The 27,907-nt window shown below is 34.0% G+C and overlaps 1 protein-coding gene across 6 annotated transcripts in view; it reads right to left on the reverse strand.

Annotated features, from left to right (window-relative positions):
- Positions 1-27,907, reverse strand: part of DMXL2 (Dmx like 2) — a 175,591-nt gene that overhangs the window by 93,017 nt on the left and 54,667 nt on the right. For all 6 annotated transcript variants that reach the window (XM_054451712.2, XM_054451710.2, XM_054451711.2 and 3 more), the window contains exons 4-11: positions 27,379-27,457; positions 26,406-26,541; positions 25,676-25,742; positions 9,846-10,024; positions 8,204-8,387; positions 4,964-5,138; positions 864-1,103; positions 140-411 (exon numbers count right to left, since the gene is read on the reverse strand). In XM_054451712.2, coding sequence (XP_054307687.1) covers positions 140-411; positions 864-1,103; positions 4,964-5,138; positions 8,204-8,387; positions 9,846-10,024; positions 25,676-25,742; positions 26,406-26,541; positions 27,379-27,457 — 1,332 coding nt within the window. The remainder of the gene's footprint in view (positions 1-139; positions 412-863; positions 1,104-4,963; positions 5,139-8,203; positions 8,388-9,845; positions 10,025-25,675; positions 25,743-26,405; positions 26,542-27,378; positions 27,458-27,907) is intronic.

Raw genomic sequence — 27,907 nt, forward strand, 5'->3', positions numbered from 1 at the left:
AAGAAAGAAGTATTCTTTACTCAGATGCTTATCAAAACCAAAATTTTCAGTAATTCTACAAACATGCTAACTCTACAAAGCATTTATTTCTTTTTACTATTTTAGGAAATGTAATAACTATTTCATCAATAAAATATACCTGAACTTGTCTAAATATTCCAGGATTATATTCATCCAAATACTTTACATGCCACACTAGAAAGGTACCATCTACAGGGTGTATTGTAAAAAGCATATCAGGATTCTTATTCCATTCAGTTAGCAGCGTTTCAATCTTCCGATCAAGCAGAACCGTAGGCAGTGGCATTGGTACACTGAGTCGTGAATAAGTTCTAGGACTTCCTTCTCTTTCTCCATCTTCATGTTCTGATGATCCTGTACCTGCCTCAGATTCTCTATCCAGGGATAAATCTGAACCAGAAAATATATTTATCAATACATGCATTAAATAATTCATTTACATACTAGACTATAAATAAATAGCATACTATCTTTAAAAACTAAATCTCTTTTCCAATTTACAGTCAGAAAAAAAAACAAAGGAAACTTTTGTCTGAATTGAAAGTTACTACAGTTACTACTTTTAGATAAATTAAAACTTCATTCACCCTATCATTATTACTACCATTAGCAAAACCTGTTCCCCAGAAAAGGATATGGCTTCCAAAGAACATATAGAGTTAGATGATGTTTGCAGGACCTGGCAGAGTACCTGATCCAAAGCAGATGGTCAGTAAATACTTGTGTAACAAATAGAAAAGTAAAAAGGAGGAAGAGCGGGAAGGAAGAATTCAAAACTAAAAGTGGTACCACAGAAAGTTGTTAACTTTGGAGTAAGAAAAATCTGAACACAGGATACTAACCATGGTCTAATTTCATATGTAAACCCCGTTCTCTATCCTCCTGTGAATGTTCCTCGTCTTCTCTATCTGCATCATCATTTTCATGATCTACCTGCTTATCAGAAAGTTTTCGTAATTGATGCATAAATATTTCTGTAGATGATGTAAAATGAAATTCCTTGTTGTTTAACCAATGAACGACAAAGCCCCCATTTCCATCATCAACATTAAATGCAGTGCCAACCAAGACATTTGGAATATCTGTGGAAATAAAAGAGATTTCAATATACTTTTTTTATTTCTTTAAAAACATGACAAGTGCTTACAATGACTAATCTATACAAAGAAAAGGTGCTAAACAAGTCAACATAATTTTAGCAGCATTTGTAAAAACTTTAACTGAATTTAATGGTAAATGTAAATCTTAAGAATTAATGATAGACATATGAAATTAAACTATTAACGTAAAAACAAAATACACAAATGCATCAACCTTCAGTGAATTCTAGTCTGGGGACAGGGGATGAAAAATTAAAGCAGAAAAGCAGCTATAAAAGAGATAACTAGAGAAGTTTAAATATGAACTGGATATTAGATATTATGGAATTACTTATCATTTTCTTAGGTATGATGATATTATGATTATGGGAGAGAATTTTAGAAGATACTTGCTAATGTAAGGGTGATACACCATGATAGGTGTAACTTACTTTGAAAAGACTTAAGAAAACATTTCGACCATGTGCGGTGACTCATGCCTGTAATCCTAGCACTTTGGGAGGGAGAGGCGGGTGGATTGCCTGAGCTCAGGAGTTCGAGACCAGCCTGGGCAACACAGTGAAGCCCCATCTCTACTGAAATACAAAAAATTAGCCCAGCGTGGAGGGGTGTGCCTGTAGTCCCAGCTACTTGGGAGGCTTAAGCAGGAGAACTGCTTGAACCGGGGAGGCAGAGGTTGCAATGAGCTGAGATCACTCCACTGCACTCCAGCCTGTGTGACAGAGCAAGACTCCGTTTCCAAAAAAAAAAAAAAAAAGGAAGAAAGAAAGAAAGAGAAAAGAAAACATCTCATACACATACAGAGACATTTGCCACATATAAAGCAACTGTGGCAAAATGTTAACAACTGTTGAATCAAAGTGAAGAATATAAAAGTATTGACTGTACTATTCTTCCAACTTTTCTCAGTGTTTGAAACTTTACTAAATAGTTGTCGGGAAATAACATCAAGAAAAAACACAAGAAGGCAGTTAAAATTCTAAGTATAAGATAATTTTTCCATTTGAGGTAACTGAAATTTATGAAATTGATGAGTTCATGTAAGATAGTATAATTGGCCAGGTGTGGTGGCTCATGTCTGTAATCCTAGCATTTTTGGAGGCCAAGGCAGGAGGATCGTTTGAACTTAGGAGTTTGGGACCAGCCTGGGAAACATAGCGAGACACTCTCTCTACAAAAAATACAAAAATTAGCCAGGCGTAGTGGCACACACCTGTGGTCCCAGCTACTCAGGAGGCTGAGGTGGTAGGATTGCCTGAGCCCGAGAGGTGAAGGCTGCACTCTAGCCTGGGTGACAGAGCAAGACCCTGTCCTCCTCTACCCAAAAAATAGTATAAATCAAAAACTTAATCTCCTTAATTTCAATCCATATTATAAATAATTCATTCAACAGAAGGAAAAATTGTCCTTTGCAAAAAGAAGTGAAAATCTAAAGATAAAATGCATGGACATTCTGGTAATGTTCTATTACAATAAATATGAATGTTAAATGCTCTAATTTGTTCTTTCTTTCCAGTTCCTGGATAACTATTCTGGTTTTGTGATAAAAATGAAATAAATCATATAAAATAGGATTTGTGAATTAGCAATCCTATAAAACACTACATCACCTATGTGCCTATGTAGCAGTCTTGTTCAAAATGTTAAACCTAAATCTCACGAACAAATATTCAGACTGCAAGACATTTTGAAAGAAAACTGAGAGACAACTTTTTGAGACTAACAGATTTTTTTTTTTACAATTGAGAGAGGGACTGTTCTAGACTGGAGGAATTTAAAGAAAATAATCTGCATTTAAGAAAGGAATCTATATTTGCGTATGAATGGTATATTACATGATATTATTTTATCCATGTTCCTCACATGCAATAACAGTATTACAGTTATGGAGGCAAATTCCCTTTTTACTAAAAGACACATTCTTAAATATTTAGGTAATAGAAAATATTTAGGATAATTAGGGTATATTTAGGGTATCGTAATCAACAACTTTACTTTCAAATGGTTCCGTCAAAAATAAGGGAAGAGGCAGCAAAGACATATCTATACAGGCAGAGAAGGAGAACAAAAGAATAAATGACAAGATGTTAATATGTGGTAAATCTGGGTAAGTGGTATATGGATATTTGCTGTACTATTCTTTCAACTTTCTTGTAGTTTCAAAAAATTTTTTGAAAAAAAGGTGAAGAGGACAAGTCCTAACAATATAAAATTATTTGCATTTAGTAATCTATTTGGTCAACCTAAATGTTATATTTACATGCAGTAACTAAAAATGCATGATGTTAAACATTTTTAACAAAATTGTTTTTAAAATATTATGTAGGTAAGTTAGGATGAGCATGAATAAAATTAGTGAAGGTTAGTAAAGAAGCTGGGGAAGACCAAGGCCCAACGGCTACAAGAATATATCCAGTCCTTAGGCTCAAATGATGTGACAGAATGCTCATCCTCTGTGATCCTATTCCATCTAATTAGGATAGGGTACACAGTTAAAAAGCCAAGGTTTCTAATATGTATTGAATTTAGTGCAGACTATCACGAATTGCATTTTGTTTTGAAGTTAAATTTTAATCACAGTAATTCAAGAAACGGTTCTTTTAAAGGTTAAAAATTCATAAAAATCTAAAACCATATTTTGAAAACAAGTTAAATTATAAAGACATTCTTAGAATACAATTAAGATATTAGATCAGAAAGGATAATATAAGCAAAACAACATTTAATCAGATGGCAAAGCACTGCCCAACAGAAATACAATGCAGATCAAAAATGCAAGACATGTTAAGTAATTTTAGATATTTCAATAGCCACGTTACAAAAGGTAAAATGAAACAGGTAATAATAATTTTAATAATATACTTTATTTGACTCAACATATACAAAATAGTATTTCAACAAGTAATCAATATGAAATAACATTATTAATGAAATATTTTTCATTATTTTTTATACTAAGTCTTAGAAATTCAGTGTGTATTTTACAGCATATCTCAATTTGGACCAGCCACATTTCAAGTGCTCAAATAGCTAATACGGGGCTAGTGGCTACTCTATAAAACAGCACATATCTAGAGTTACCACTGCAGATCACCCTTTTAGAATTCTATTTACTAAATATTGTATTTACATACAGAAACATTTAAAAATAAAAGCCCCTTCACTCTGAAGCAACAGACCTCCAGTTTAATAACATGCAACTATAACTTTATATAAAACTTTATATAGTTCTATGAGCAATGTAATATAAAATTTATAGCCTTTCTCCTACATTTCCATGTAGAAGGAAAACATATTGCCTTTAAATAGAAGCTCTCAAATATGCATTTGCCAGCACAGAACCTGACTCAAAATACTTCTCAGTCACATAGGGGAAAAAGGGAAAAGAAAATATTCAAGTTAGAAGGAAAAGTGTTTTCCTTAGTATAGGACAAGAAAGTCTACAAGGGTAGAAAACAAGATATGCTGAGATATAAAGAAAACTTTGTAAAAAGTTTTGGGAAGATTTAAACTGTGAAGTGAGAGAAATTACACTAATTTACCAGGCTGCCACCACTTGTGATACCAGGTTCAATCACAGCTCTAATTTACTAGGAATGCTTGTTATAGTCTAGACAAAGATGCTCAGAAATAGTTACTAAAGTTAATACCCTGAGAATCACATAGTCCCAGTCACATAGGCCCAATTCAAAAAATGGTACTTTATATCTCTATTCCAATTAAGTATTTTAAAGGCAACATGAAATAATAAAATAAAAAACAGGTTATGAAAGTAGTTCCACTTTTTTATTTATTTACCTGACTTCAACATATTTATGGGAAACAAAACTTTATCCTTTTACCTGTGGCAGGGTTGATGCTTGCTGCAATATGAAAATGACAGAGTGCATTTGCATGGTGGGAAATGTGTCTTTGAACTTCATGCATTGCTGTCTGGTCGGGCATTAATTCAGCATGAGTTACAAGAACAGATGACCTCCTCTGTCCTTTCCTTAAATTTTTCAAATGGTGTATTGTCTAAAATAGAAAAATAGTTGCTGAGTCCAACTCTGGAAGGTCTAATAAATGCCAACCAAAGTACTCTTAATTATTAAGAGGTTTAAGATTTTTTTCTCCATAAAAACCTGATCATTTTAAAGGAAATTTTTTAAATTACAGTAGAACTATTTTGGATGTATTCTCTACAGTTCTTGTAAACTTTTAGTTCAAGGCAAAAAGTAGTGTGCAAAAATACTTATTCATGGTATCTACAAAACATGAATAAAGATTCCCGTTAATATTAGGAGGTCCAAAGATTTTTTTTTCAGGATATCCTAGTACTGAGACAGAATTTTCTAGTCATAAGAGTAAAAAAAAAAATTCCTGAGTCTTCCTACCAGGAAGAATATTGCCTCCCCAATACTGCCCTCTCACTTAGAATTAAACAGCCAGCTAAACAATCAAATTCATGATATCTATTATAAAGAACAAAACAGGGTATGAAAATACAGAATAACAAGGGGAACCTACTTAGATAGGATTAGACAAGGAAAGACCTCATTAAAATGTTGACCTTTGCTTAAATTGTTTTAAACAATTTGCAATTTGGATTTGTTTAAATTGAGATAAATCTATATGATTAATATTCTTCATTAGCATGCATGATCATGTGGTCTATTTTAGACATGGGGCCATGTCATTCTTGGCATTATCTTTTTTCTCCATATCACAGCCCCACCTCACAGTAATTCCTTATTCTGTAACTTAACCCACTCCCAAGACCATGTTTCATAATAATTTTTTATTATTTTCCTTTGTTCCCCACATTCAATTAAATAAAGTATAAAATGTTATCAATTCTTTCTTCATTAAAGTAACATAACTGGTACATCCTCTCAATTTCTACAGCCCTTCTCATTTTGCATACGGAAAATAGTATCAGGTCAATGGTGTGTCCCCCACCTCTGGTCTCCCACTACAGAGTTGCTCATTGCTTTGATAATAGGGTTAAGACTGACATTAGAGATCCCCTGGTCCAAAATGCCTATCAAATTATTTTCACTGGATCTTCGACATTAACCATTATTTTAAATTAGACTGACAAGACTGATCTAATACTAGCTATTTTCTCCTAGAAACAAAAAATATAACTTAAGAATATATACAATTATATAGAACTAACAGTAAGGAGTTCCATAGGAAAGGATAGGATATCAGAAAGCCAAGTGGCTCGTAAGTCAGACAATTATGCTTTTTCTTTTAAAAACTATCTTAACATATTAATTAATAATATTACTTAAAGACAGTAAAAACTTGTCAAATCACTGGTTACATATTTGCTTATATTTCTGTTCTATTTTACATGGCAATAATTCAATTTAACAAACACTTGAAAAGCAATATATCAGGTACCATGGAGGATACAAAGATGTCTAAAAGCCCTTAGTTTCCAAAGGCTCATATATAATTTGAAGATAAAACACGTTACATAAGTATAAGTGATCACAAATATCTAGTTAAAAATTAAGTACTTTGTCCTACTAAATATCAATATCAAAATAAAAGATAACTTTAACTGTTTTGACATCTGCTTTTAATTTCACTTACATTTTAAATATTGAAAAAAATGTAAAAATAGCGCCCAATCACAGACAGTGATATAGTTTGGATATTTGACCCTGCCTAAATCTCATGTTGAATTGTAATCCCCAACGTTGGAGGCAGAGCCTGGTGGGAGCTGTCTGGGTCATGAGGCGGATCCCACATGGCTTGGTGTTGGTATTGTCTTTGCAATAGCAAGTGAGTTCTTATAAGATTTGGTCATTTAAAAGTGTGTGGCACCTCCCCGCAACTCTCTCTTGCTCCTGCTTTCACCATGTGATGTGCTGGCTCCTGCTTCACCTTCTGCCATGGGTAAAAGCTCCCTGTGGCCTCCCTAGAAGCCAACCAGATTCTGGTGCCATGCTTCCTATAGAACCATGAGCCAATTAAACCTCTTTTCATTATAAATCACCCAGTTTCAGACATTTCTTCGTAGCAGTGCAAGAATGGCCCAATACAGACAATACCTGAGGAGGCCTACTTCACATAAAACTTTTAAGCACCACATCCTTAACTTGTCAAAGTTGTATAATATTTCTGCTTGGTAAAATGGCAAAGCCACTTTGACTATGCAACCTTTAAACTGTCAATGTAAATATATAATGTAAAAGTATAGTCAATAATGTAGAGTGTAAACAAATTAAGTATAAAAAACTTATAAAGTATTACTGCATAATATGATCTCAATCTTATAAAGAAAAATACACATATTCACATGACTAGAATAGTTGAATTATAAATTCCGTATTTCTTCTCCTTTTCTTAATCCAATTCTAGAATAAGCACATATTATTTGAATAATAAAACACAGCCACAAGAAAAATAGTAATCGAAGTTTACTATAATAAATTTCTGACAATTTAAAATAATGCATATATCTCATTGTATTACCTAATCATACGGGACACAATCATTTGTGCTATGTGTTATAATGTAATTTCTTATAAAGCACTTTTATTTCATACTGTATTTAAAAATTATAAAAATTATTTCATTTTCAAAATATTCAATCATGGAACTCCAAAGCAGTTCATTTGTGTCTAATATCTTAATAAACATCTTTATTCTTAAGGAATAAAATAGTCATTTTTAACTAGAACAATAAAATTTTAATCTTTATGAAACAAAAGCAAAATATTTTTAATTACAACTAATTTCAAGGACCTTTACATATTTTACTAATACTTAGTCCCATAGATTTTCACATCTGACATGCAAAACAAAAGAATTAAAATAATATTATCTAGAACTTGAGCATAAAATATCAATTTTAAAAAAACTTTTAATAATATTTACCTATACAACATGTCTGAGATCATTAATTTCTGCATTTGGCTTCTTAGTGGAATAAATGAGTAGTCTTACAAGCATAAATGAGAGTTTATTGCTATTAATTTCACTCATTACATGTACTATGTGTGCCATCTGCATGTTGGTTTATGCATTTCCACCAGGCTCACATTATCTTCAAAATTCATTTACCATTTTAAATAATATAATACCTCAAGAGCATGCTGTATTCTGTCTTTGTGTCTTCCAGCATGAGAAAGGTTGCTGGCAATGCTGGAAGTGGTAGTCTCACAAATCTGCTCACCCAAAAGACAGTCTTCTGGTAATAAAGTTTCTGCCCAGAGCCGGCACACACCATCATGACATGAAGTTAATAACACATTACAGACAGAACCCCTAACAACAAAGAGAAATAAATAAAGGTTAATGTGAATATCAATCCCATCAACTAATTAATATTTTGGTTCTTCATGCATAAAGATAACATTAGTGCAAAACACTATGGAAAAAAGGAATCAATCAAAGAGCTTGAAATCATATATAGCATCACTGTGAACATCATAAGAACTGGGAAATTGTTTTGAAAAAAAAAATAGAAATTACTGCCAGATTATACATTCAGGCTCTAGAGGATTATTAGTATCTCCTAAACAAAACATACAAACTAAACAGCAAAAGAAAACCTAATCATTGCAAATTACAGAATGACCATAATAAAAGGTCATTAAATGTAATTAAACTTATCTGGCTTATGGCAGTAGTTTCACCACTTTACATCATCCTTCCTATAACCCAAACAGTTACAAACAAATAATTATCTTCATCATAAAACTGTAAGGAGAATATAATTTCAAACTATAAATCCATTTCCATTAAGTTAAAATAAGCAAAAATGGCATGGCATGGAGCAGCTAAAGTAACTTACCTGTTTGTTACAAAGAACAAAAAATTCATTCTCCCTTTAAAAAAATCACACAGAATCTAAGTCAAAAGTATTCTGCAAATAGATGCAGATGACTCTAGCAGAATAGACTTTTTATTTAGATTCAAAAAGTATATAAATTTCCCACGTTATCATTTACTGAGCATCTCTACAATGTGTGCTATATTTCCTATCAGGCATAAACAATCCTCAGATATATTTAGTAGGTAAAATAACCCTCCCTCAAGAACAAACCAGATTTCTAAGCAAGCTTCTGAGTGCCCAACAGTTTTCTTAGACCTGTATATAATAAAGGAATCATTTGTATAGGCTGTTTTGCAGTTTATTTGATCTTCTAAATACCTTTAAGAGGTACCACAATGATGAGGAAAAAATGTATAATAAAAAATCCTTTGAGAAGCTTCTGTTGACAGCTCTCAGATTTAAAAAAAAAAAAAAACAACCTGGCCACTTTTTTCAGAGTACATTATATGCTTTAACACCATATACATAATTGACATAATACTGATATATTTCCCTTCATTGTGTGCTTTCCTATTATTTGCAAACATTTTCTTGCTAGGATCTGCTAGTACCACAGCTACTACCAACAATTTCATTGCCTGGACACAAAGTATGTGCAAAGGCCTGTACTAAGCACTTCCCACCCACAAACTACATTTTAGTTTCACAGTAACTCTCTGAGGTAGGTACTATTACTACCCTCATTCTACAGAGTAAAACTGAGGCATAGACAGCTTAAGAAATTTAGTCAAAAATTCATGAAGCTAATAGTAGGATTTGATTTCAGGCAGTTTGATGCCAGAGCCTATGCTATTAATTGCCACCATGTAAATAAAAGGACTTTATTTTCATTATTTTTATAAACATTTAAGGATGCAAACTAAAGCTGCATGATTCATTCATCTAACCTGGGCATATACTTGCTAGTTTTGCGCCATGAAAAACCTGTCACAGCTCGGGGGTGTGCCAAGTAAACAAAAGAAAACTGAGTAGAGGACTGTCTCCTTTTTACTTCATGATGATCCTGAGGTATAATTGAAGACTTCCAACCAGTCATAGGATACCACACTTTCAAAAGACAATCATCCTGAAAAATACATAGATCAATATAAAATTAATTTGTACATACACAATTGAAAAGGTAAGTGGTTTGAAGAAGTTTTAAAAATTAAGCTATATCTAAAAACTAATATGTGACTTATACATAATACAAAACTTATCTTAAAATTACGTTTATTAAAGAATACTATTCTTGAAAAATAAATGAACAGTCTATTCATTATCAATCTTTTCTGTGTGATATTGTTTTTCAAATGCAGACTGATGCCAAATTCCCCCATTTAGATATAAATTGGTCAGTGCAGAGAAAAGATTCTGATGCTAGCCCCTTGAATAAGTTAGTTAAGAAAGAATTAGAAAGATCCATGCTATCTTTTCAGTCACTGTTATCCTTTCCTTTTTGAAGTGGTCTATAACAGTGAAACCCTTCACCCTTCACCTCATGAATATGAACTGTTTCTTGCTCTAAATCAAGAGTCAGCAAATTTTTCTGCAAAGGGCCAGATGGTAAATAAGTTAGGCTTTGTGGGCTACACAGGTCTATGACACAGATTCTTCTTTTTTTTCTTATATCCCTTTAAAAAGGTAAAAAAACATTCTTAGCTCTTGGGCCACAGTTCTCCGATCCCTGCTCTAAGTGATGATAAAGAATGCATGGAGGTAGCTGTCAGGAACCACCTCAATGCCCACTTAAAATATTTACAAGTATAACAATAGGCACTGACTTAATCATTTTACTTAGTTCTAAAAATTTAGTTAAAGGCTAAACAATTGTATTTTAACAGAAACTATTTTTTATAGTGCTTTATAACCAATAATAAAAACTGCATTAAAGGGAAATAATAAATGTTATCACTTATGCAAAAATATAACCTCTGAGAAATTCTGAAATTATGTATTCCTGAAAAGTATGCATTGGTCCAAATATTTTCATTTGGACTAGACAAACAATTCTGTTTTTTCCATCTTGGTACTCATTCTCAATTTATGCTGCATAATGAAACAAACATTTCCATTAATGTCTCATTTTTTTGGATATTTTAATTATACAGCAAATCTTTTAGGTGCTTGCCCTTAGACAGCCACTTAACAATGTACTAGTTGCTTTCCTCCAAGTATCTTCTTCAGCATAGCATCATTTTCACATAATCAAATTTACAGCACATTCTATGCAGTGGTTTCGGACTACGTAACAAAGAAATTCTACAGGTACCCGAGAGCCCCTCAAAAGTCACAATGGAAATACAAAGAGCCCCATGAGCAGGTGATACTCTAGCCCTTCTCCCATTCCCACCAATCTCCCCCTCAAATGAAGCAGTCCCTCTTTCATCTGTTATTGTCTAAAACTGTAAAACCACAACAAAATTAAGTAACTGATAACAGAAAGTTATCTAGAAAATTCCCAAATATTTGAAAACTAAAAACTTCTAAATTACAGGGGAAATTTTAAAATATGTTGAAAATATGAATGAAAATGAAAGTACAACATATCAAAAGGGGGAGTTGCAGTTACCTGAGTGCATGAGGGAAATTTCTAGCTTTTTTTTTTTTTAGTTCACTTTTGTTTAGTGTTTTTGTGTTATTTATTTATTTAATTTCCATAGGTTTTGGGGGAACAGGTAGTGTTTGGTTACATGAATAAGTTCTTCAGTGGTGATTTGTGGGATTTTGGTGCACCCATCACCCAGGCAGTATACATTGTACTCAATTTGTAGTCTTTTATCCCTCACTCTCTTCCCACCCTTCCTCCCTAGTCCCCAAAGTCCATTGTATCATTCTTATGCCTCTGCATCCTCATAGCTTAGCTCCCACTTATGAGTGAGAACATACGATGTTTGGTTTTCCATTCCTGAGTTACTTCACTTAAAATAATGGTCTCCAATTCCATCCAGGTTGCTGCGAATGTCATTTCATTCCTTTTTATGGCTGAATAGCATTCCATGGTGTATATATATATATATATATATATATATATATATATATATATATCAAAATTTCTTTATCCACTCATTGACTGATGGGCATTTGGGCTGGTTCTATATTTTTGCAGCTGCAAATTGTGCTGCTATAAACATGCATGTGCAAGTATCTTTTTCATATAATGACTTCTTTTTCTCTGGATAGATACCCAGGAGTGGATAGCTGGATCAAATGGTAGTTCTTCTGTTGTTCTTTAAGGAATTTCCACACTGTTTTCCATACTGGTTGTACTAGTTTACATTCCCAACATCAGTGTAAAAGTGTTCCCTTTATACCACATCCCCACCAACATCTATTATTTTTCGGTTTTTTGATTATGGCCATTCTTGCAGGAGTAAGGTGGTATCATATTGTGGTTTTGGTTTGCATTTCCCTGATCATTAGTGATGTTGAGCATTTTTTCATATGCTTGTCAGCCATTGGTATATCTTCCTTGGAGAATTGTCTATTGATGTCCTCAGTCCACTTTTCGATGGGATTGTTTGGTTTTTTCTTGCTAATTTGTTTGAGTCCCTTATAGATTCTGGATATTAGTCCTTTGTCAGATGTATAGGTCATGAAGATTTTCTCCCACTCTGTGGATTGTCTGTTTACTCTGCTGTTTCATTTACTGTGCAGAAACTCCAGGAAAGGACATGACAAAAAAAGGAAACCACAGACCAATATCCCTGATGAATACAGATGCAAAAATCCGTAACAAAATACTAGCTAACCGAATCCAACAGCATATCAAAAAGATTGTCTACCATGATCAAGTAAGTTTCATACCAGGGTTGCAGGGATGGTTTAACATTCGCAAGTCAATACATATGATACACCATATAAACAGAATTAAAAACAAAATCACATGATCATCTCAACAGATGCAGAAAAAGCACTTGACAAAATCCAGCATCCCTTTATAATTAAAACCCCCAGCAAAATCAGCATAGAAGGCACAACCCTTCCCCTCAAGAAATCTTCTCATCCTAGCCCTTGCAAAACCCAGTTTTTCACTCAAAGGCATAATCTTCTCTCAAAGAAAATGCTGCATTTTTAATTATAAATTGACAACTTATAATTGTATACATTTACATAGTACGAAGTGATGTTATAATTCACGAATATAACATGATAATTACATCAAGCTAGGTAACATATCCATCACCTCAAATACTTAACGTTTTTTATGGTGAGAAGACTTGAAATTTACTCTTAGCAATTTTAAAATATACAATATTCTATCACTAACTATATTCACCATGCTGTACGAGAACTCAAAAAAAGAAAAGATACATTCCATTTTTTGAAGAAAACAGGATACTTTAAATTACTTGCAAATTTTACAAAATAACCAAGTATTATTTTTTTAAATGTTCCAATACAAACTTTATGAACCTAAATGAATAGAATTTCAGCAAACATCTCCTAGTAAGCAAACCAGAGAAAACCAATTCTTGAACTAAAGATTTAATCAGGTATGTCTTGTGGGGTAGAAAAGGCTCTTTAGTAAGTAAGGCTTTATTTTAAGTTCAGATAGAAATTTAAAATACTCTTAAGCCTAAGAAAAATTTAATTTACCACATTTATAAAATTAGATCTTACCAGCCAAAGTGCTCAATGAACCGTAATATTAAAAATCCTGGAAGTAATTGAATTTGAGTCTTACAACACCTGAAATAAAATCCTGTCATGTGTAGCAGAGGCGGTGGAAAATGCCTTCTAGTGGGAGATCCACAGTGACCATCTGTTTTATCAATTCAAATTTGGCTTTATTAACAGAAGCAGAACAGATTGTACCAAAAAAAAAAAAAACTGCCCAACATTCCAAAGTTACTTTCTGTTCTTTTTATCAGGATAATCTTAATCAGATGTGGTATATTCTCAAAAATGTGAGAAAATAGCTTTTTCAATCCAAGACATATTTGCTTAACCTCCATAGGATCCTTACCAGAAAAGCATTATCTTTCCATAAGAATTATGAAACACTTAACTCTTAGGATAACTGGATATAAGCAGCTTAGGGAGATGTGACTAACACAATGAAAAAAATACTCAATAATCTAGAAAATAAAATTTTTGTGGACATTTTAACAGTTCATATGTCTCTTTTAGGGAAGGGTAGGCATCCTGTAGTTTGTATCAAGCTACTATTCTTAATTCAATCTAATGACATATATTTTACTATGTTTCATAAGAACCAATTATTATACATTTGATTATGTCCAGATACAGATTTATTAAAGAGCCACATTTCACTCTAAGCAAACTCAATGGCTTTCCAACCATTCTCAGGCTTAAAAACAAAATCAGTCCTCCACATACTAATAGATAATGATGATGTGCCATTAACTGCCTGTACAACTATGGAACACTTACAAGATTTACTCAAACAACAAGTATTTATTGAAAGAAGCCACTGTGTGAATGGCTGGGGATATAGCTGGGGCAGAGGAAGAGACAGAAATAATAAAATACATTTCCTAATCCCACAGAGCTTATTCTTTAGAAAAGAAGGCAACATTAAGTGAGGATATAAATTATTGTTTTAATTACAATTGTGATAAGCACTATAAGAAAGAAGCAGAGGGCACCAGGAAAGTATTTAATAAGGAGACTTGACCTTGCCTGGGAGATCAGAGGATTCCTTAAGGAAGTGGTATTTAAACTGAGAGTTGAAGGATACATAAAAGACGACCAGGTAAAGAATAAGGAAGTCTGGGTATTGTAGGTATTCCCTAGACAGAGAGAACAGCACATAAAAAGATGTGGAAGCAGGAAAGAGCTTGGCATATTCAAGGCCTTGAAAGGACATCAGTGTCGTAGGCATTAAGGTGGGAAAGAAGCTGGAGAGGCACAGAAGGGCCAGATCATACAGCAGAGCCTCACAGGCCATGGTAAAGATCATAATCTTCATTTTAGGAGCAACAGGAGTCATTAAAAGGTGGTGAAAAGGAGAATGGCATGTTCAGGTGGCTGGCTCCTGTGGGCAGACCAATCAGATGATGTTTGCAGGACATCACTTAAGAGACTACTGTAAAGGTCTGCAGCCCCGAAGATGCTGACACAGGTAGTGGCAGTGGAGGGCAGAGACATGGACTTCAAAAACCTTAGCTTCTTCTGTGATCACTAAGATCATTAAAACTTTATGATTCCACAAAAGTTTCTTTGCTTTAATTTATGCACAGTTAGGCCTGTACTATCTACAGATGTTCAAACTGTTCTCCCGTGTGTTCTAGGTCTTTTGACAAAATTAACTGACATTCCCTCCTTGAACCTTTTTTCTTGGCTTCTCTAATGTCACATTCTCCTGGTTTTCGTTTTATTTCAGTGGTTACTCCTTCCCGGCATCCTTTGTAGGTATCTCCCCTCTCTCCATCATTTCTTAATGTTTGAGGATCCTGGGATTTGATCCTGAGTCCCATTCTCTTCTCTAATACACACTTTCTCCCTAGTTAATTTCATCCAGACCCATAAATTTAAACACCACCTTTGGCTAAAGAATTCAAATTGCCAGAGAACTCCTGACTCTCTTATCCTATCTGATATCTTAACTCAGATGCATCTCAAACTTTGGTCTAACCACTACACTCCAGCTTTCTGTTGTTCTTTAACAAGCCCTGCTAATTGCTATTTCAGAGCATTTGCACTTGGTGTTTGTTCCCTTGGCCAAAAACACTCTTTCCCCTGAACTTCACAGTTGTCTCCTTCGTAGTATTCAATCCTCAGTTTAAAGGTATCTCCTCAGCAAAGCTTTCTCTAAAGATCACTCACTCTAACAGACACCCAATCACACTACTATATCATCCTGTCTTAATTTTCTGGATAGCACTTGTTAATACTTGATTTTTTTTTCTGTCTTTCTTCACCAGAAATTAAGTCCTATAAGAACAAAAGCCTTGTCTGTCATCTTCATCATAAGACTGCCAGCACACACAACAGTTCAGGGTATATGGTGGTGTTCAAAAGAATATCTGCTAAACACGTGAATGAAGGTTGTTAATTTCAGATACAATTTCAAATCAATTTTTTGTCCAAAATGCACTATCAATTTTACATATATAAAGTCTATTATGATACGAATACAACTATGAAAGATTCTCATGTGTCTTACAAGTGCAGATTGCTAGAATTCTAAAATGCATTTTCTTTGCCCAGTTATATGATAAAAAAAAAGCAGACAATATATATGTTAAAGTACACTTGACCCTTGAACAACATGGGTTTGAACTGCACAGGTCCACTTACATATGAATTTTCTTCTGCCTCTGCCACCCAAGACAGCAAGACCAACTCCTCCTCTTCTTCCTCCTCTGTCACCTACTAAATGTGAAAATGATGAGGATGAAGACCTTATAATCATCTACATCCACTTAATGAATGGTTAATTTATTTTCTCTTCCTTAAGGTTTTCTTAGTAACATTTTTCTTCTCTTCCTTAAAAGAGTATAGTATATATTGGATGCCACATGCAGGGTTTAAAAAAAAAGAGTAGAGTATATAATACATATAACAAACAAAATGTGTTAATTTATTGTTTTTTTAATTGGAAAAGCTTCCAGTCAATAGTAGACTATTAGTAGTTAAGTTTCTGGAGACTCAAAAGTTAGACAGGGATTTTTGACTGTGCAGGGGGTTGGATCACCTAACTGCCATGTTGTTCAAGGGTTAACTGTACATGAGTCAAGGAAAACTTAAGTGTATACAATACCTGCCCATGATCATAGTGCCATTAATGATATTTAAAAGGCAGCAATAGGAAAACATGCTCCACATGATGCACAGTGTGTACAGTATCCAAGCTGACATCAGCAATGACTAACTGGGAATATCATAAAGCTGGATTCCAGTATGACTCTCCAGCAGCTCTCTGACACGCTGAACTGGTCCTATATTAAATCATCCATAGGTTCACCTATTATGGACTTGTTAAGTCAAAGGAATGATTGGCTTTATTAATCACTTATTAACGCGGTAATCCTAAGAAATATGAGTAACAAAAAAAAGACAAAATCTGTGAGTTTTTTCAGTCAAATTTTGGGAGTAATGGGGTATTTGTTTTTAAAGATCCAAAGTTTTAAAGGTGACTGCCTAGTTTTAGAGATCAAGACATGATTACGTAAAATAAAATAAAAAAGGAAAAAAAGACATGAATTATATTATTTCTCAAACTGTTTTTCCTGTGATTCTGATAAGTGTACCCTTCATGAGATACCCACGCTTCTCAAGACATTACAGAAAATTCTTCACGTGTCTCTACATTTCTATCCAGAAATACTATGTTTTATTATTTGTAGATTATTGAACTGGCTTATCAAAATTTCAGTGTTTTATTTTTAAAATCTAGTTTAACAACAACGAGGCAAACTAGCTGGAGTGGAGTGTGCAGGGGTGAGGGTTAGCAGGAGATAAGGTTGAAGCAGTGACGAGAGTCCTGGTAAGCATGGAGCATGCTAAACCATCACGAAGACTTGGGCTTTTGGTAAATGAAATAGAAAAGCTTTTGACAGTTTTGTACAAAAGAAGAGTGACAAGATCTGACAACATTTTAAAAAGATCACTCCAGGCCAGGAATGGTGGCTCACACCCATAATCCCAGCACTTTGGGAGACCAAGGTGGGCAGATCACTTGAGGCCAGGAGTTCGAGACCAGCCTGGCCATCATGACGAAACTCCGTCTCTACTAAAACTACAAAAATTAGCCAGGTGTGGTGGCACACGCTTGTAATCCCAGTCACTTGGGAGGCTGAGGCACAAGAATTGCTTGAACCCAAGGAGGCAGAGGTTGCAGTGGGCCAAGATTGCGCCACTGCACTCCAGCCTGGGCGACAGTGAGAGACTCTGTCTCAAAAAAAAAATTTTTTAAATCACTCCACCTGCTGGTTTGAACATAGATTGTACAGAAGTGCAGCAAAAATTGGGAAACCAATTAAAAATTTAATACAATAATACGAGTGATAAACAATGGTGGCTTCAACCAGATTATAAGAGTGGAGGTGGTAAAGAAGTGAGCAGATTGTGGATATATTCTAAAGGTGAGCCATCAGGGAGCAAATTGAGGGGTTGGGGAAGTAGAGACCAGGGAAGAGGTACAGGCAAAAAACACAAAGTTGAATGTCATCAGCATACAAAAATGGTATTTAAATGGCATCAGAAACCTTAAGACTAGAAGAGCCCTGGGCACTCCAACATTTAAAAGTAGAAAAGATAACAGTAACAACTAAGCAGGGGTAGCCATAGTTAAAAACAGGCAGAGCACAGAAGACTTTTAGGGCAGTAAAAAGACCTATAAAATTGATAAACTCTCGGTGAGATGAATGAAGAAAGAGGGAAGGCATAAATAATATCAAAACTGAAGAAGAAATCACTATACATGTATTATAGATATTAAAAGATAAGGTGTTTTACACAATTTTGTGCTAATAAATTTGAAAATCTAAATAAAACTGTAAAATCATAGGTAAATACAACTTACCAAAACTGAACATACAAAAGAAAAAGAAAATCTAAATAATTTAAAGAAAATTCCTGATCCAGATGGCTTCACCAGCAAATACTTAAGAATAAAACTATATCAATCTTATATAAACTCTTCACGAGAGAGCTTTCCAACCCATTTATAAGGCCAGCATAACATCAACATAAAAATCTGTCAAGGACATTATGAAAACGGGAAAATTATTGGCCGAATCTCACTCTAACACATAAATCTTAAACAAAAGATCAGCAAATCAAATCCAGCAAGGATAATACATTATAATGAAGCTGGGATTGTTCCAGGAATACAAGGTTTACAAAATCAGTCCATGTATTTCATCTTATTAAAAGATTTAAAAGATGGCCGGGCACAGTGGCTCACGCCTGTAATCCCAGCACTATGGGAGGCCGAGGCGGGTGGATCATCTGAGGTCAGGAGTTCGAGACCAGCCTGGCCAAAATGGTGAAACTTCATCTCTACCAAAAACACAAAAATTAACCGGCATGGTGATGGGTGCCTGTAGTCCCAGCTACTTGGGAGGCTGAAATGGGAGAAATACTTGAACCTGGGATACTGAGATTGCAGTGAGCTGAGATTGTGCCACTGGACTCCAGCCTGGGTGACAGAGTGAGATTCTGTCTCAAAAAAAAAGATAAAAATTGTCTCATTAGATGCAGAAAAAATGCTTCCTAAAATTCTATATCGTTTGTGGTTTAGAAAAACAATCTAGCAAACAACAAATAGAAGGAAAGTTTCTTTATCTGAAAAAAAAGTATCTACCACAAACATCAACAGTAAACATTATATTTATGATGACACAGTGAAGGGTATCCCTTTGAGACTGGGAACAAGAAAAAGATAGACCTGTTGTCACCACGTTTATTCAGCACTCTACTAGAGGTCCTAGACACTGCGGTTAAAAAAAAAAAAAAGGAAAAATATGAAACATGGGAGAGTTACAAAAGATGAACTACAGCTTTCATTATTCATAGATTATATAATTGTGTACATATAAAATCCAAAATGATCTACAGAGGAATTATTAGAATTAATGAGTTTAGTAAGGGTGCTGGGCATAAAGCCAATATACAAAAACTGCATTTCTATATACCAGTAACAATTATTTTTTAAAAATTTATATAATGATTCCATTTATAACAGTATCAAAAACATCAAGTATCTAGGAATTAATCCCAAAAGATACTTGGGATCTTCACAGAGAAAATTATAAAACATTACTGAGGAAAAAAAGGTCTAAAATAAATGAAGGGATACATCATGTTCATAAATGGGAAGACTAAATACAGTAAAGATGTCAATTCTCCCCAAACTGACCTACACCGTCAATGTAATACCAATCAGAATCATAAGAGGTTTTCTGTTTGCTTTGTAAAAATTATCGTTTATTCTAAAATTTATATAGAAATGCAAAGGGCCAAGAATAGATAAGACGATCTTAAAAAAGAAATACAAGAGGGGAGGACTTGCCCTACCAGATATCAAGACTTAATTTAAAGCTACAGCAATTAAGTCAGGTGGCACTCATACAAGGAAAGACCAATGAACTAGAGAAAAGAGCCTAGAAACAGACCTACAGAAATATGGACATTTGATTCTATGACAAAAGTGGTAATGCAGAACAATGAAGAAAGGGAGGATTTTTTCCAATAAATTGTTCAAGACAACCAGATATCCATAAGGAAAAAATAAAACTTGACCTTCTTCAAATCACACCTAAACATTATTTCACATAGATTTTAGACCTAAATGTGAAAGATAAAACATAAAATGTCCATATTCTAGACCAGAGGCTGTTGGCCTGAGGTCCTCTGATCCAAAGGTCCTATGGATAGATTTCAAGATATAAAAGATACTTTTGACACATCATTTGTATCCCATCATGCCTTAGCATTTTGGTGTGCCAGTTTCAACTGCAAGCATCTACATCTTTTTGTCTGAGGTTTTCTAGGAGCTGGTTATGAGTGCTGAGAACTGATACCTGGCCCTCACCTGCCTTCAAATGATGTGTGTGAAGAACATGTGAAAGGAACATGATGCAAGTGAGGAACACGGGTTCCCAAAGGACCCAGAGATTCAGCTTCTTAATACACTTAACAAAGGTTATTAAGTGCCTTCACTTCCCTGCCTCCAATCCAGTATATTTCGTGTGATCATTCCCCATATTAATTACTTACACTTGAATCCTTATCTCAGAGTCTGCTTCTGAAGAAACCAAGAAAACTAAGACCCAAAGGCACCATGAACCTTAATGGGGAAAAACAATTACTTCTCTATTTTCATAAATGCTAATTGAAAAAAACAAACCAAAGTAGTATTGGCAGTACATATGATTTTGTCTCTAACAGAATCAAAGATGTTTTCATATCACATGACAGTTATTGCATATTTCACAGTATTTTTTACACTCATTTCTACTTTGAAATTGTTAGTTATTGGAACTACTACTAAACCGCACGATTGCAGTCTTCCTGTCTATATTGTTCATGCAACCATTAAGCAACTACCTCTGTGCAGTTAGTTAACTGCTGAGCAATAAAACAGTAAAGTTTAACATTTCTACAACTAGAGATCAACCCAAAAATCCTTCAGTGAATTTTGTTGTTCTTGGAAAACCTATCCTCACCTTAGAAAGTGAGATACTGAAATTTTAATTCCACATACAATAGCTAAACACAATTAAAACTGCCCATATTTTAAGTGCAATTTTTGTTACCAAATGCACTAATTTAAAAGTACATAATGTCTCTATCACAAATGTATTTTTTTAATATCTTGAAGCTGTATTTCAATAATTTCTTTTGTAATGCTACGTATTTTATTTTATGCATTTAAAAACATCATACTATGAGGAAAGTTATTATAGGCTTCACTAGATTTGCAAAGGAATTCACAGCACAAAAAAACTTAGAGCAACTCTGGTCTAGAAGATTATGTAACATAGGAAAATCCTCAGAATCTCACAGTATGAAAAACTTATTAAATAGGACTCAGAAAAACACTGATATATTTGACATTAAAATCAAATATCTCTCATCAAAAGATACCATTAAGAGAATGAATAAGCAACTAATGGAGTGGGAGAAGATCTTTGCAAAACATATAACTGACAAAAAGCTCATACCCATAATAAAGAACTCCTACAAATCAACAAAAGACCAAAAACTATTTTAAAAACGGGCAAGGAACTTGCCCAGTTACTTTCTTTTAAATCAGTCATCCAAATACCCAATAAATAAATGAAAAGGTATTTAGCCTCATTAATAATCAGGGAAATGCACTTTAAAACTACAAGGAGGCCAGGCGTAGTGGCTCACGCCTGTAATCCCAACACTTAGGGAGTCCAAAACAGGAGGATCGCTTGAGGCCAGGAGTTCAAAACCAGCTTGGGCAACATAAGGAGATCCCAACTCTACCAAAAAAAAATAGATAAAACTTAGCCAGCCATGGTGGTGCATGCCTGTAGTCCCAGCTACTCAGGAGGCTGAGGCAGGAGGATCACTTGAGTCCAGAAGTTCAAGGTTACAGTGAGCTATGATTGGCCAATGTACTCCAGCCTGGATGACAGAGTGAGACTCTGTCTCTAAAAAAACAAAAAGCAAAAAAAACTACAAGGAGGTGGTACTCGACATCTACCAAATTTACAAAAGTTTAAAAGTCAGACCATATCAGCACTGGCTAGGAGTAACAGGAACTATTGTATACTATTAGAGTGTAAATTAGTATATCAACTTTGGAAAACAGATTGGTATTATCTACTGAAATTAAAGACACATATAACATATAACCCAGCAATTCTATTCCTATGTATATACCCAAGAGAAATCCACACAAGAGCCTAACAGACATGTACAAGACATCTGCTACAGCATTATTTAATACATGTCAGAAATGGTATGGCAGATCAATGGAAAAAGAATGAACTATTCAGTAAATGTTATTGAGACAACTTCCATTTGGATTAGGGACTTATATAAGAGATTAAAATTTTAAGATTTTAGGAGAAAATAAAAAAGAATACTTTTATAGCATCACAGTAAGAAATTTTCCTAAACAAGATTCAAACTACAATTAACCCACTATATATTGTGGATATTTTTGTAAAATCTTTATACTTCAAAAGTAGATACTGAAATATTTACAGACGAATGACATCAGTGACACAAGCCTAAATAATCCAACTAGGGGAGGAGTAGTACAGACGAAACAAGATTGGCTGAGTGATAATGGCTGAAGCTAAGTGATGGGTACATAGGAGTTCAGTACCTTTCTGTTCATGTTTGAAGAAAAATTTTTTTAATTTAAGGCATCATAAATAAAGGGAAAAGAGACCAGCCTGGGCAACATAATGAAACCTTATTTCTATAAAAAAAAGAAAAAAAAACTAGCCAGATGTGATCGTACACACCTGTATTCCCAGCTGAGGTAGGAGGACTGCCTAAGCCCAGGAGGTTGACGCTGCAATGAGCCGTGACTGTGCCATTGCACACTAGCCCAGGTGACCGATTGAGACTCAGTCTCAAAAAAAAAAAAAAAAAGAAAAGAAAGAAAAACACAAACTCTGTTAAGTTCAGAACTGTGGAAAACTAAATATTACCTTATTTGGGAATTTAGATGAGTGAAACTTTTTTAAATAAAATAATAAACATGAAAATCAGGATTCTGGTTGCCTGGGGTGGGAGGGGAGGAAGGAGATGCATGGAGAAAGATAAAGGACCCATTTGTTTTATGTTCTTTGTCTCAAGTTGAGGAGTAGGGTACATGTGTATTTGTTTAATTGTTTATTATATCTTATATAACATGTTATATATATACTTTTTTAATTTATGAAATATTTTGTAATTTAAAAAAATCAGAGAATTTTAAAACCTCTTAAAAATTAAAAATTTAATAGCAGAAAAAAATTACTTTGAAGTTACATCCGAAAAGTCCCCCAGAAATTAAAAGAAAAAGATGAATAAGTGGACAACAGTAAAGGGGGAAAATAGTAAAATAGAGAATTAGTGTAAAAGTATCCATATCTGAGTAAGAAAAGATCCAGAGAGAGAAAGAAATAACACGAAAGAAATAATATAATCTCTCAGAATTGAAAGACATGAGTTTCAGATTTAACAGGTCCCCCAAATGTCGTAGTGTTAGTTGGATAGTGTGTTTGGCTTTGATTCTGGGTAAGTGCAGGAGAGCAGTCTTCATACAATTTCTTCAGGTGTAGTCAGTGTCAGTGGTGGCTGTGAGTTACTAATTGGCTTAGGCTGTGGTTGGTAGCAGAGGCTGTGGTGAGGCTTTGCTGCAGACAGGGACACCAGACAGGCCAGTTCTGAGGCACCCGTGGTGGCAGAGGCAGGCCAGGCATGCAGGCCCTTGGGCTCCCAGGCAGCATACAAGGACGCCAGTAGTCACAGGTCCAGGAGGACCAGTCCTTGGGCCTACAGGCAGCTTGCTCAGGTGCCAGTGGTTATGGAAAACAGTATGGAGTTTTCTCAAAAAAACAAAACTAGAACTACCATACAGTTCATCAATCCTACTACTGGGTATTTATCCAATAAAAAGGAAATCAGTGTATCAAAGCGATAGCTACACTCCCATGTTTACTGCAGCACTATTCACAATAGCCTGGATATAGAATCAACCTACATGCCCATCAGTAAATGAAGGGATAAATGAAATGTGGTAAATATACACAGTGGAATACTATTTGGCTGTACAAAGGACAAAATCCTATAACTTGTAGTAACACAAATGGAACTAGAAGTCATTATGTTACGTGAAATAAGACAAGCACAGAAAGAAAAAATACCGTATTTTCTCAATCTTATGTGAGATCTAAAAAAGGAGATGAAGAGAAGTTGGTTAATTGGTACAAATACACAGTTAGATAGATGGAATAAGTTCTAGTGTTCAATAGTACAGTAGGGTGGCAATGGTTAACAATAACATATTGTATATTTCAATTAACTAGAAGATTTGAAATGTTGCCAACACAAAAAGAGATAAACGTCTGAGGTGATGGATATCCTAAATACTCTAATTTGACCATCATTACACATTACGCACATATCAAAATATCACATGTATCCCATATATATATCAATAAAAAAGTTTATTGAGATATAATATCGAAGGTCAGTGATTTTTCAACCCAATTCTATGCCCGAGAAAATCAAGCATAAGAAAAAAATCTTTCAGACACATAAGGCTTGAAAAATGTTTTTTCCTATTCACCTTTCTTCAGGAACCTATTGGGGGATATCTCCATCAAAATAAGAAAAAAGGAAGATAAATGATTCTAAGAAACAGAAAATTTAACAAAGGAGAGAGGGAAAGAGAATTTCCCAAAGTTGGTAAAAGAAAATCCGAAAATGGTAGCTCTGCTATTTTAGACCGGTAGAGCAATTAAGCTGAATGAGAGCAAAGAGAACTCATGTTCCCAGAATACCTCCTATGTGGGATTATACTGAGAAAAGAGTCAGAGCAGTTCTGGATGAATTAGGTATATAGAAAAAAAAGCAAACCATAAAACAAAGCAATTATTATCTCCAAAGTAATTACTATTAAGAATATTCTGTACAATCTTAATAACATAAACAATAACTTCTGATTTACCCATCATGAGATACCTACATCAGGAAGACAGGAGCAAGTGAAATGAATATGTGTATGTATTAGATGTGAAGATGATGTTGGGGATATCAATCCCTCACCTTTATCAAGCTAAAGCCTCAGCTTCTACAGTGGGAAGGCAAAAAATAATACATATAACTCAGGGGGCTGGGCAGAGAGAATCAAGAAATGGGAGCACCTGCAAGTTATTCAAGGACATGGAAGGAAATATCAAAATATTCAACTTGACAAATAATTGCCTCCTGGACACAGGAATTAGCGTTGGAATAATGAGAAAAGGAGTACATCTTTTCATTGTGAATCCAGTATTATTTTACTTTTTAAGTTATGTACATATGCTATTTTTAAACACAAAACTTAGTTTTTAAAAATGCAAATAAGCCAAGGTCAAATAAGAGTAATAAGAATAGCCATTATTTCCCAAGTGCCTACAACCTGTGAGCAAAACACCAGGTCTTTTACAAACACCACTTTTATTCTTCAGGCCAGCTTTGCCAAGGAGGATTATCCCAGTTTTACAGATGAGAAAACTGAAAATAAAAATAAATAAGGAACATTTTTAATTCTTTTGTTTCTTTTGTATGTTTTTGTTTGATCCTTTACCTTTCCAGCAGTAGCAAAATATTCACCATCAGGAGACCATTCCATCAAATGTACAGATACTGAGGTTCTAAAAAAGAGAGAGTTAGACAATTAGCCCTTTTAAAATCTGGTGTACTGTATATAAAAATGGTCAAGATGAGATTTTTGTAACATAAAAGTCAGAATCCTCAGAATAAGACTGTTTTTGCTTCCCTAAAAATATAAATAAAATATTTCACCTCCATAAAAACGTAAATTAATTAAAACTAATCTAACATTCACTTTGGGAAAAGAAGAATGTAAGTAACATGAATATAGTATATCTCCACCTACATCCTAAATATAACATGTTAAAAGCTGAGCTTATCATCATCCCTGACTAGTCTTCATCACATAATCTATATGACTGTTAATAGTACATCTTCCACTTGAAAGACTGGCTGGCAACTTTCACATCTTCCCCCTCCCCATCCTTACCTCAATCTATTAATGAGTAATTCCTATGTATCAACCCTGTCAACTCCTGTCCTGGGGCTATAACTATGAAAATACTTTCATCCTTTTTTTAAATGATTAACTGTAGCACAAATTAAAGAATGCTATTATATGGGTTTTGGTTAGAAAAAATCTACTTTCTAGGTGTCTAAATGCAATGGTACCATCAAAAAATAAAGATCTTTGTGAAAGGAAACATATGTTAGGAAGCATTTGCTTTTAATTAATGAATATAACAATAGAAATAGACACTAACTTGCACTGCCAGACACACTTCCAATCATTTAAAACAGGAGGAATTGTATTATCAATTTCTTCCTCCTCTTCCAGAATATCATCTCCTGGAGGAGCCCACAACTGAATAGAATCAGTTGCTGTCAACAATCTATTATCTGAAAATTAAAGAATGTTATGATGAATATGCAAATATTATATAGGGAAATAAATGCACACGGGCTTCTGTTTAGATCTGTAAACTATTAATATTATGTGAAAAGTAAGCAATATCGCCAATGAAAAACACTTGGTATATATCTATTTTTTTAAAGTCCCTTATAAGAAAAAAAAGAATCTTCTGGACGACAAAGAGTAGTTCTTAAGGAAGATTTGAGAACAACAAAGTAAAGCTTACTGGCAAAGAACTATTATTATCAAGCAAGTCAAAAAAACTAACAACAAATGTATTAATAGAATAACAAAGTCCCCAAAACTCTGATATATACCACATAAAATGTCCTCGAGATATAAGGCATAACTACAAATTAATAAAATGTGGTTTTACACATGAAATATAAAAATAATCCTTATTAATTGTGAATATAAAAAGGGAGAACAGCTATTATCATTAGAGGTTCCTAATTTTTCAAAATTAAAGATAGTAATTTCCTGTTACGAATGATAAAATGAGGTGAAGTTTTTTTGGTCTCTGTTTTATTTCCAATGGTGTTTCTTAGCAAATACAACAAGAGTAAAGGGCAGCACACATTAACTAGGAAACAAATCATAACTGCTTCTTGAAATAAAACACTCAAAGGTAGGGGAAAAAACAGAATAGTAAATTAAGCATTGCACAAAGCACTGTATACCAAGAAGGAAAAATTACATTCGTCAACAAAAAGAAAATATAATATATTGATCATTTTCTTATTATGGGAGACTATATCACATTATTATCATACATTTAAAACAAATATTTAATTTAAATAATTTTAAATATAATTGCTAAATACCTTGAGGATCCCATGCTAAGTTGTATGTCACAGAACTCAAAAAAAACTGCCCAGTTTTAAGCCACTGGCACTTGAGTTGCTGAAATATGCAGACAAAAAGAAATAAGAAAAAAGAAAAAGATGTTTTTCAAATAATATCCCAAAACACTACCATTTTATCATTTTCTTCAACTTAAAAGATGAAAATATCTCACTATTATTTTTATGTACTGTTTTTAACGTAACTTTCATTGGTTCCACTACTATCTATTATACCATATTGAGCTCCTTGCCATGCCCAAACAAAGCAGGTTCTCTCAGGCTTCTTCTCATGTCTATAAATACCTTCTTATATTTAGGATATCCTATTCCTCACATCTCCATCTGCAAACCCCTATCCTTCCACTAAGATTAGCTAACTCATCATCTCTGCTATGAAGCCTTCTCTGACATCCTGGCAGCACCAATACCACTTTTACATTCTGCCATTATAACACTGATCACATGGAATTAGTATTTGTCTACATATCTGACTCTCCTCCCATTAAAC

This window comes from Pongo pygmaeus, chromosome 16 (genome assembly GCF_028885625.2).
Source record: "Pongo pygmaeus isolate AG05252 chromosome 16, NHGRI_mPonPyg2-v2.0_pri, whole genome shotgun sequence".
NCBI classification, from domain to species: domain Eukaryota; kingdom Metazoa; phylum Chordata; class Mammalia; order Primates; family Hominidae; genus Pongo; species Pongo pygmaeus.